The following is an 11,764-nucleotide window of genomic DNA, read 5'->3' as shown; positions in this document are numbered from 1 at the left end:
TTTACTATCTGCCATTACCAGCTAATGTTTCTACTTAACTGCCTACCATTACTTGTTCTGTGTCCATCCATCTCTTTAATTGCCTGTCTTTAACAGATTAAGCCTCTGTGTTCACTCCCTACCCATGTACACACAGCATAATAGGGAATTACCCACTGGTGTGGCTGCCCAAACTATGCTTAAGGTACAGCTTTTGGATGTGACTGTGGATGTGCCTCACTGTCTTGCACCCTTTTAGCAGAGTGCTTGGAGGTGAAGCTGTGCTGCCAGATCTCCATAAGGCTAGGCACAATAACCCATAGGTTTATCTGGTAATTGCACAAGAGCAATCTGTAGTCCCTGACTTTGGCAGAATACATTTAGCAGAAAATTCATATAATGATCTTGCGGCAGTGATGGCAATTACTTACTGTCTATTGTACCAATCTTTTCGGCCATGTTCCAAGCTCATACACATTGCTTTTTCAGTAATTTGTATCCCACAAACCAGCCATATTTAAAAACAACGACCCTCATGGGAAAGATCTTCACTGAAAGTGTCATGTGGCTTTTTTTGCACAAGTACTCCTGTATTTTTGTCAATTTGCATATATTTGCATGAAGGGAAGGGTTTGGCGCAACATGTTTTGGGGAGCAGTGTAGAAAATATATTTCACTTTGTGAAGATGAATGAGTAATTACAGTGTAGGAAAGTGCACTGTTCCTCCTGAAAAGGAGTTTATTTTAATTTGTTTCAGCTTTTGCACAGTGTGAGCCTTTACAGACTAAAGCTATGTACATGAAGCTCGATTCAGTATTGTTTTCGATGCGATTTGGATTATATAGTCGATTTGAAAATAACACTGAATCGAACAGTCTTAGCTGCATTCAATGCAGATACGATCCCGATGCACAGCCCCGTGGCATCGGAATCGAAAGCAGAAATAGACTACCGCATTTCTGTATTCTCTAACCTCCCTCCGCAGTGTCACCGCTGCGGAGGGAATCGCCAGCAAAAGCTGGCGGTTCCCTGCAGAAGCCTATGGGCTTCTTACCGCAGCGGTGTGTAAGGGATCCGTCACGGATCCCTCCCAGCATGCCCTGCGGCCGGCGCGTCAGTCTGCGCATGCGCAGATGGGCTCCCGGGTCATAGACCCGGAAGTCCAGCAACGGCGCCGCATCGCAAGGGACAGCTCTTATCGCAAGAGCTGTCCCTTGCGTTAATGACCGCATATTTTAGAGAATATGCGGTCATTAGAAATGCGATGCCGGGCGAAGAGGGCTGCGGATTTTAGAGAATCCCGCCCTCGATCTGTTACATCAAAGGCAGTTCCATGCTGCTCAATGCAGCATCCTCCCTTCCCCCCACAAGGCGTCCTTGCGCCATCCCCCCATCCTGGCCGATGCCGGCACCCACCGAGTATCAGCGGCTGTCGACATCGAATCAGTATTGCAGTATTACACTGCATTATATGCACTTCAGTTCTGTTGAGGTGCCTGCTGAGAGCAGGTAGCAGTAGTACAATGTGGTGTACTCAGGGCAGACTAAGATCTAAGTCCATAGGTTTCAAATAGCTTTATAAATAGCTGATTGTGCTATACATAGAAAGCTGGTTCTGAGTAAAGCTGGCAATACATCTTTATTGTCTGATCTGACTGGTTGGAACAAAAACCTAGTAATGGATGAGAGTAAATGACAGTTGACCATTGGCTTTGAAATGCTGGAAAACCTGGCAAAAATGATTATTCAGATATTACCAGGTTTTTGTTGCTACCAGCCAGATCTGACAATACATCTGTAAATGTCAGCCTTTGAGGCACGAGGCATTGTGGATGGTTCTTGTCCATCATACAGTGTATATGCCAAAGAAAGAAACTGGTAACTACTCATGTAAAGAGGTGTCACCATGTCTGTGACCCAGTGGCGAGTGGGGGTGTGCATTGTGTTACCAAACATGGTGGCACCTCTGAACATGAGCAGTCACCAGATTTAAGGCCTAATTGAAAGAGCCGTTGCCTCGTGAGGACCCTGTTTTACTTATTTGGTACTTGTGAGTTATCTGGGCGTCCGATTTTTTGATTGTATGCCTTAAGTTAAGGCATACAATCAGATGCGATGCGATGCGATATCGCATCGCATCGCATGCGACCATCGGATGCGATGACCCGATTTTTCCATAGGAATCAATGTTAAAATGGACTGAGTCCATTTTAACATGGAATTCAATGGGAAAAAGGGGTCCTTTTCATACCCCTACTATCCAAGTGGGCATGGAGTTGGATATAAACCTGTGGCGAGCGTAGCGAGCCACCGAGCCCGAAGCGTGGCGAGCGAAGCGAGCCCCGCGAGGGGACGGTATTCCGTGTCCCCTCGCGGGGCTCGCTACGCTCGCCACGCTTCGGGTTCGGTGGCTCGCTACGCTCGCCACAGGTTTATATCCAACTCCATGCCCACTTGGATAGTAGGGGTATGAAAAGGGGTCCTTTTTCCCATTGAATTCCATGTTAAAATGGACTCAGTCCATTTTAACATTGATTCCTATGGAAAAATCGGGTCATCGCATCGCATCGCATCCGATGGTCGCATGCGATGCGATGCGATGTCCCGATCCGACCCGATTTAAAAATCGGACGCCCGGATAACTCACAAGTACCACTTATTTCAGTGGCATGTCCAGCATCCGGAGAGAGATGCTATGTTCTCCCAGAGATGGAGCTGTCCTCAGTGCCAGTACTTTGGTGTCACCCGTGTTGAGGGTGACATGTAGTTGTGGTCGCTTCCCTACTTCCTGCACCCAGCTAGTGACACCACTGTTCATGTGGCAAATCAGACTTTCGCAAACACATAGAGTTTGCTAGTTCATAAGGCTTGATCTGTATTTCCATGGACCACAATATCAGTGAAATCTAAATGGTAAATAGAAGGTGACCATGTGATCCCATGACACTCATTATGGAGTCTTAGGAGTGACCACTGATCTTTCTATCATTTGGAGTTTCTGCGCAATGGGACATCTGATTGAAGTGAATCTTCAGCACCAGCATGCGGCTGGTGTAAGTCCTGGTAGTAATGATGACAGCCACAGACATAGGAACAGTGGGTGGAATAGGTGTCAATTGGCAGTTGTATGCATTTTTACTATAGACAGATTCATGCATTATCATAGTTAGAAGGCAACAACAGCCAGATAGAATGTAATGGATATATCTGCCAGCACTGCTATACACTCTCATACAGTATCTAAAGAACTTAAAGGGAACCCATACATCTTACTACCAAGCTCATGGGATAAAAAAATTTTGCTATAAATGCATTCAATGAAATGCAAATAATAAACTCCACAGCTAATTTGAATAAACATATGGATAAACAGAGTGCATGTATCTTTAAAAGAAATCCCCAGCATTAAAATCAATGGAAATTTTGAATGACTCAAGCAGTAACAGTCAAAGAAAATAAATATCATCTCCATTTCCATTTTCAAGCTTTTCAAATAAGGTAAACACAGTTTACTTTAACCATTACACATGTCCAACAACAACAATTCCCTTCTGCAAACCTATGCAGCTGAATAAACACAGACAGTTATGTGTGTTGACACCCACATATTCAGCATTTGTTAACTTCCAAATTTAGGGTATCACAGAATACAAATAAGACTGTCACAAACTATTCTGTACTAAACACAATAACTGTAATGTTGCTGGCATACTGAATTTATCATAAAAACAGAGAAGTACTACAGAAAATAAAATATAAAATTGCACGTAAAAGACAGATGACTTATACAGAGTGTACGCAGTAATCTATTTTAAAGACAGTATTATGGTTTTAAAACAGATAAGAGAACACTGACGCAAAAATATTATATTTTTATATTTTTTTATATATATTGGGGCAGATGTATTATTCCTTGGAGAAGGAAAAATGGAAAGAGATAAACTATGAACCACCTAACAGGGCAGTTAGGAGCCAATTGGCTGGTATTTTTATCACTGTCCACTTTATTACTCTCCGTGGTTTAGTACTTCTCTCCCATAGGCCCTTATTCTGATCGGTGCGGATATATCCGCGTGCGTTCGGCCCGCCGATGTTTTGTGTCTGCGCATGTGCAGAGGCGTCTCTGCGCATGTGCGAGCGGGGCGTACGGCCAAATTCCGCATGATATGTGAACACTCCGAACAGGGGGTGGAGAGGGGCGTGAAGGGCTATTTGGGCTCATTACCATATGTATACGCCCCGCGTTTCATGGGAGTTCCCATGATAACGCTGGGCGTACGTATGGTAATGCGGCCGTGACGCACGTGTAGGGGGCGGACATATGACATCGCCGGATGTCAGCTGCCCGCCCAGATCTCTGCTTTTGCACGGAAAAATGTCCGTGTGGTCTGAGGTTGCGGGTGCTGGTGGAGCACTCGGTCCTGCATTCGATGGTCTGCGACCATCGAATGATGGGGGAGGTTCCCTTAGATGGAGGAGGAGTATTCCGTGAAAAATACACGTGCGGTCCGTTCGGACAGCTTCTTACCGCATACGGACGGAGTTGTCGATCCGTATGGAAGGCGGGGTTTCGCACGCACGGTCCTGGCCGCATAATCGGCTCCGGCCGCACCGATCAGAATAAGGGCCATAGAGAGGAATAGTAGTGGATTAATATAGATGTTAAAATTGCCTATTTTGGGTGTAATGCTGTGTACACATCCTTCAAATCAGGATAATTTTGCTTTGATTTGGACTATATATTATATATATATATATATATATTAGTGGTGGGCAACGATTAAAATTTTTAATCGCGATTAATCTCAGTAAATTTTTACGATTAACTGCGATTAATCGCATTTATATGCAAAAATTCAAGAACGTATTCAAAAAGTAGTGTATTGCGCACTTTTATTAAGAACTGCTATAGGAACAACAGTGCAATAACATTTGGCTTGCAAACACTTAGTAAAATGTGCTTTTTCACAGCAGTATTTACTCATACTGTAGCATTTAAAATAAATGAATAAAATAAATTAAAATAATTCTAATATTTCCTCCCAACATGACCCATACCTGGAGGGACAAACTACTCTACTCCTGGACTTTCCTCTTAATTTATGATTGCCATTACCTGTTTTGAACAGGTTAGATCTAGTTCACTCTCTCTGACAAAATCCTTCTTAGATGGACAAAACTATATGCACTGCAGGGGGGCAGATGTAAAATGTGCAGTGCACATGGTTTTGTCCATCTAAGAAGGAATGTGTCAGAAAGAGTGAACTAGAATAAGACCCTAAGACAGGTGCTTCACCACAGATGATAGTAATCATAAATTAAGAGGAAAGCCCAGGAATAGAGCATTCTGCCCCTAGAGGAAAGGGTCATGTTGGTAGGTATGCTTTAACATCCACATTAGCATGTAATATTTCTTTAGCATTAATGCAAAATAAATGGTAAATTTTAAATATAAATTCAAAGCTATTTGCTAGCTGTTTGCTAGCTTTTTAGAGAAACGTTACCCTCAGAGTCCAAAGTCCACAATCATAACGTAGCAGTATAAACAGTGTATGGGGCAGATGTATTAAGCCTGGAGAAGGGGATAAAGCATACCTCCCAACATGCCCCTCTCCAGGAGAAACAGAATGCTCTATTCGTGGACTTTCCTCTTGATTAATGATTGCCATCATCTGTTGTGGAACACCTTTCTTATCCATTATTAACCTGTTGAAAACAGGTGATGGCAATCATAAAATAAGAGGGAAGTCCAGAAACAGAGCATTCTATCCCTCCTGGAATGGGTCATGTTGGGAGGTATGGATTAAGAAGTGATAAAGCAGTGAAAAGTGCAAGGTGATAATGCACTGGTCAATAATTATGGATTTGACAAGAGCTGACTGTCTGGTACCTTATCACCCTGCACTTTTCACTGCTTTATCACTTCTTTATCCCTTCTTCACACTTAGTACATCTGCTCCTATGTACAGTAGCAAGTGTCCCTGTTAGAGTGAAGTGGTCAAGCACACCAAAAAAGAATACACAGATGGCATTTACTGTCCATTCCTCCAACTAGAGTACATACCTAAAAGATATCTGTCGAATCTATCTGTTGGGAACAAATATTTGTAAGGTATGAGAGCAAAGAACAATCATCAATCAACTATTTGCTCCCAAACATTGGAAAACAGACAAAAACAATTGTTTCGAGAAATGTGTTATATCAATACAACAGATGTAATGAATGATGAATGACCACTGTCTGTTTTCCAGTGTTTGGGAGGAAAAGGTTGCTTGTTATAGCCCTCATACATTACCAGATTTTATTCCCACCATTGATTGTTATATGCCCTCATACATTACCAGATTTTATTCCCACCAGACAGATTGGACAGATATCTTTTAGGTGTGTAACCTATTTAGCCCTCAGCACCAAGCCAGTTGCTAAGACACACCAGGTTATTTACATTTTCAGATGATAAACAAACTCTCTTCTTCTGCACAATATGACCAGCAAGAGAAAACAACCTTTCACAGGGTACTGATGTTGCAGGTGTGGCCAAGTACTTCTGTGCAATAGAGGCCAGCCTGCTGTGTGAGCCTGCATGTTTGGACCACCACTCTAACGGACAGGACTCTGTACTGATGGTGGGCTCCGCTCTGTATCGACGCACACTGTTCTCAACTGAATCTTCCTCTTGTTCAGAATCAGACTCTGATGAAGCAGCCAATAGGGCTAACTTTTTATTTGGTGGCTCTGTTGTTGCTTCCACCAGTTTCTCTGCAGCAAACCTCTGTTCCTTGAGTAAGTTGGTGACTGAGGCCCACACCTCAACCCTCTCAGGTCTGGGTATACACTTGAGGTCTTTGAATCTTGGATCCAATGCACTAGCAATCTTCAGATATGCAAGATTGGCATTTCCCTTGCGTGTCTCCAGGTCTGTTATGAATGTAGACTTAAATTTGACCACGTAGGCAGGGTCATCATCTGAGCTCGCCATGACACGAGAGAGATGGCAAAAAGCAGGTAGAACCACAGAGCACGAAACATACTTTTCTCCTCCCAGAAGTTCCGTCACATACCTGCAACAGTAAAACAAAAATTCAAACCCATTTTGTTGGGTATGGGAGAATTCTGACAATTCTAGTGTATACTAACAGTGGCATCCCAGTACTCAGACAGTCCCCAGTAAATATACTAAACCGTCCTACCCTTAACCCTCCCTGCAGGATCTTCACCGATGGGATACCGAGAGCCAGCATCGTAACTACATCCCATTCATGCTACATCTTTTACAGACAGTACAGTGAGAAAATGAAATATATGATGTATGTAAAATATACCTGCAGGGCTCCAGCAGCGTTTCCAACCTCTGCAGTTTGTCCATTTCAGCTTTAGTTGGCATGGCAATCTTGGTGTTGTGTGTGGTGAGGACATCCCTCAGTGGCTGTTCATTTCTGCAGATGCTTTTTACCATGTCCAGAGTCGAATTCCATCTGGTTGGAATGTCTTGTATAAGCGACTCCTTCTTTTGTCCATGTTCAATTTGTTGTTTTTCTAATTCTGCAGCATTTGATGGACTGTGTTTAAAGTGGCCCACAACCTTTCTGCATTTGGCCAGGACATTGTCAAATGCACTGTTCTGTAAAGATACAGTAATAGAACGCTGGAGACTGTGTGCAGTGCAGGGGACGTGTTCAAAAGGCAGATGTCTTGCAGCGGCAATCAAATTTCTTGCGCTATCTGTGCTAAGTGTGCTGACTTTATCTGAAATGTCCCACTCCTGTGCAACATGAATAAAATGTTCTGCACATGTTTCAGCAAAATGTCTCTCTTCTGTTTTCATTACAGTCAGAGCATGTGAATGCAGCTCCCACTTTTCATCTATATAATGCACTGTAACTCCAAGGTAATTATGGTTACCTAGCGATGTCCAGTAGTCTCCAGTGAGAGCAACATGTGGTGCATGTTGTATCGCTGTCGCTTTTGTAGTCCTCTCCTTTTCATACAAGTCATGTATTCTTCTTGTGATGGTGCGTCTTGAGGGAGGCTCATATGTGCTGTCATTCGTTGCGATTCTAAGAATGTTCTTGAGACCGACATCTTCCACAATACTAATCGGCCTGCAGCTTGTAGCTATCCACTTCGCTAAGTTATTTGTTAGCTTTTCTTGCTTTTGTTTATCTATACTTCTCCCATATGTTGTATCCAACGTAGTCTGCCGAAGCCTCACTGCACTGTTTGTTTCGTTGGGTGATTTTCTGGAATCAACGCTGTGTATTGCATTTAAATGATACTTTAAACTCGAAGTACTCCGGTGATAAGACAATTCAACGTTGCAGTGTTTACAAACAACTTTGGTTTTATCAACTCTGCCGTCTGGAAGAGATTTAAAATGAAAATGTCCATGTAATATTTCTGTTCCTTTCTCCATTTAGTCATTTCTGTGAGGGGGGACAGAAAAAAAAGTAAGATAAGACCACTGTATCATATAGAAAAAAAAAAGTGGACTTTACACCCCAGTTTTGCTGTGCCACTGATTATTGATTAATGTCTTGCGAGCAGGGCCTTCCTAATGTTTAACTGTCTGTAAATACCCAGTTTGTTCTATCACTATCTTCATTGTAAAGCACAAATGAATATGCTGTGCTATATAATATAAACTGTTAATAAATAAAGGGCTCTTAGTAAGCTGCCGCAGGCTACAACTTTCATTACCCCCTTTCCATACACTAACCTCAGATGATAAAAAGGGACATAAGAGCACTGTTACTGTATCATATAGAAAAAAAAAAGTAGACTTTATACCCCAGTTTTGCAGTGACACTGATTAATGATTAATGATTAATGTCTTGCGAGCAGGGCCCTCCTAACGTTTGACTGTCTGTAAATACTAAGTTTGTTCTATCACTATCTTCATTGTAAAGCACAATGGAATATGCTGTGCTATATAATGAACTGTTAATAAATTAAGGGCCCTTAGTAAGCTGCCGCAGGCTACAACTTTCATTACCCCCTTTCCTTACCTCAACCTCAGACGATCTCTTGTAGTCTTGCACGATGCTCCCGTTGCTGCTGGTCAGTAGTTGGGTAATTGCGCGTCTTGCCGGACAGCCTGCGGTGATGTCACTCTATCCGTTCTTTAGTACTGCCACTTTATCGTTCTACCCAAGTTTGCTGGAATGTTAAGGTAGGTATTGGACACTGACATGCAAACTTATAGAACTGTTTAGAATTGTGTACTCACCCCATCCCCAGTGAAATACAGTACCCACCCTATTACCCCAGCCCTAGTGGCTTGTACCCCTCTGTTATGAGGCTGCAGTAGCATTCTCCCCTGATGTACCCCTCTGGTATGGCATCCACCCCTCTGTTATGGGGCTGCAGTAACATCCTCCCCTGATGTACCCCTCTGGTATGGCATCCACCCCTCTGTTATGTGGCTGCAGTAACATCCTCCCCTGATGTACCCCTCTGGTATGGCATCCACCCCTCTGTTATGGGGCTGCAGTAGCATCCTCCCCTGATGTACCCCTCTGGTATGGCATCCACCCCTCTGTTATGGGGCTGCAGTAACATCCTCCCCCGATGTACCCCTCTGGTATGGCATCCACCCCTCTGTTATGGGGCTGCAGTAACATCCTCCCCTGATGTACCCCTCTGGTATGGCATCCACCCCTCTGTTATGGGGCTGCAGTAGCATCCTCCCCTGATGTACCCCTCTGGTATGGCATCCACCCCTCTGTTATGGGGCTGCAGTAACATCCTCCCCCGATGTACCCCTCTGGTATGGCATCCACCCCTCTGTTATGGGGCTGCAGTAGCATCCTCCCCTGATGTACCCCTCTGGTATGGCATCCACCCCTCTGTTATGGGGCTGCAGTAGCATCCTCCCCTGATGTACCCCTCTGGTATGGCATCCACCCCTCTGTTATGGGGCTGCAGTAACATCCTCCCCTGATGTACCCCTCTGGTATGGCATCCACCCCTCTGTTATGTGGCTGCAGTAGCATCCTCCCCTGATGTACCCCTCTGGTATGGCATCCACCCCTCTGTTATGGGGCTGCAGTAGCATCCTCCCCTGATGTACTCCTCTGGTATGGCATCCACCCCTCTGTTATGGGGCTGCAGTAACATCCTCCCCTGATGTACCCCTCTGGTATGGCATCCACCCCTCTGTTATGTGGCTGCAGTAGCATCCTCCCCTCATGTACCCCTCTGGCATGGCATCCTCCCCTCATGTTACCCCTCTGGTATGGGCCTGCAGTGACATCCTCCCCTCATGTAGACTACACAGCGTCCTTGCTCACATTCATAATGACCCCCTTTATACTAGTCATGTAATTACAGCCTTCTCTCGAGGCAAACTCACGGTGGTATGATGATGTAGCCCTTTTGGATATTCAGCGTCTTTCCTTATGCACCTGGGGATCTTCTCCCTCCTCCTATCTGGCAGCCCCTCTGCTATTACATGCACGGGGACCTCTGCAGTGTTATCCTGGCGTCTTCCAAGTGCAGCAGCAGCACATGCATGTGGACCTCTGCACCGGTATCCTGGCGTCTTCCAAGTGTGGCAGCACATGCAAGGGGATGTCAGCAGTGGTATCCTGGCATCTTCTAAATGCTGCAGCACACTCGCGGGGACCACGGCAGACACGTCCTGGCGTCCTCCAAGTGCCGATGCACACGCGCGCGGACCTCGGCTGCTGTGTCTTGGCACGAAAATCTGGCGTCCTCCTAGTGCCAATGCGCATGCGCGCGGACCTCGGCTGCTGTTTTGGCGCGAAAATGCGCTGTTCTTCCGGCTTCCGGGTCTGAGATCAGCCGGATCACGTGACGTACGAGTTAACGCGTTAATGAAATTATCGGCGTTAACATGTTTTTTCGTTAACGCGATAATAACGCGTTAATCTGCCCACCACTAATATATATATATATATATATATATATATATATAATGTATAGTCCAAATCGAATCAAAAATGACCCTGAATGGAACAGTGTTTAGCTGCTTAGATGCAGATTCAATCCGGCATCGGGATCGAAAGCAGAAATAGACTTGCCTGGCTTCGATCTAGTAGATCAAATACTGTCCCATGCTGCTCAATGCGGCATCCCCCTTGCATGCCGTCCTTGCGCCGTCCATCCCTCCCTCCTCTTTGATGCCAGCACCCACCTGGTCTGGCAGCCATCGATATCAAATTGGTATCGACGGCTGCCAGATCGAATTGCCTGTACACCCCTTAATAAGGATAACAGTAATTTGAAAACAGGATTAGGGAGAATATACAAAGTGCTACAAATCTTTCAATGCATACAGTGGGGGAAATTTACTAAAGGAAATTTGTAAAAAAAAGGTGTATCTGTATCCAGAAATACACTTATTTTTGACATTTACAATCCGGAAAAAACGGCAATTCGTATTCGTATTGATAGCACATCAATACGAATACGAATTGACGTATTTTCGGGATAGTAAACGAGCGATATCCGCCTGGCTACGCGGAAGCGCTTCTGTTGTGAAAACACTGGCCGCACGCTGATTGGCTGAGATTCAGCCAATCAGCGTGCGCCGTGCGGCCACTGTTTTCACAACAGAAGCGCTTCCGCGTAGCCAGGCGGATATCGCTCGTTATTTCTTGACTGCAGGGACCCCCCGCTGCCGCCGCAAGCTTTATATACACAGCCGCAGAACAGGTACACCCCCCCCGGCACCGGGGCGCCCCCACCCCGACGACTCGCCTGGGGCACTCCGGTGCCTTGCACCGGCCCTGAATTTACCCTTTTTGCTATTTATTTTTCTA

At 44.8% G+C, this 11,764-nt stretch overlaps 1 protein-coding gene across 1 annotated transcript; it reads right to left on the bottom strand.

Annotated features, from left to right (window-relative positions):
- Positions 1 to 6,232: 6,232 nt before the first annotated feature.
- LOC146057427 (E3 SUMO-protein ligase ZBED1-like) lies at positions 6,233 to 8,457 on the bottom strand. Its single transcript, XM_083168654.1, has 2 exons — positions 7,304 to 8,457; positions 6,233 to 7,042 (listed from the first exon to the last, which is right to left on the bottom strand). The coding sequence occupies exons 1-2, from the start codon at positions 8,392 to 8,394 to the stop codon at positions 6,379 to 6,381; spliced, it is 1,755 nt and encodes a 584-aa protein (XP_083024780.1). The 5' UTR covers positions 8,395 to 8,457; the 3' UTR covers positions 6,233 to 6,378.
- Positions 8,458 to 11,764: the final 3,307 nt, after the last annotated feature.

This window comes from Crinia signifera, chromosome 2 (genome assembly GCF_055691185.1).
Source record: "Crinia signifera chromosome 2, ASM5569118v1, whole genome shotgun sequence".
Taxonomy (NCBI): Eukaryota; Metazoa; Chordata; class Amphibia; order Anura; family Myobatrachidae; genus Crinia; species Crinia signifera.
The sequence above is the reverse complement of the archived record's forward strand: the minus strand, read 5'-3'. Positions and strand labels throughout refer to the sequence as shown.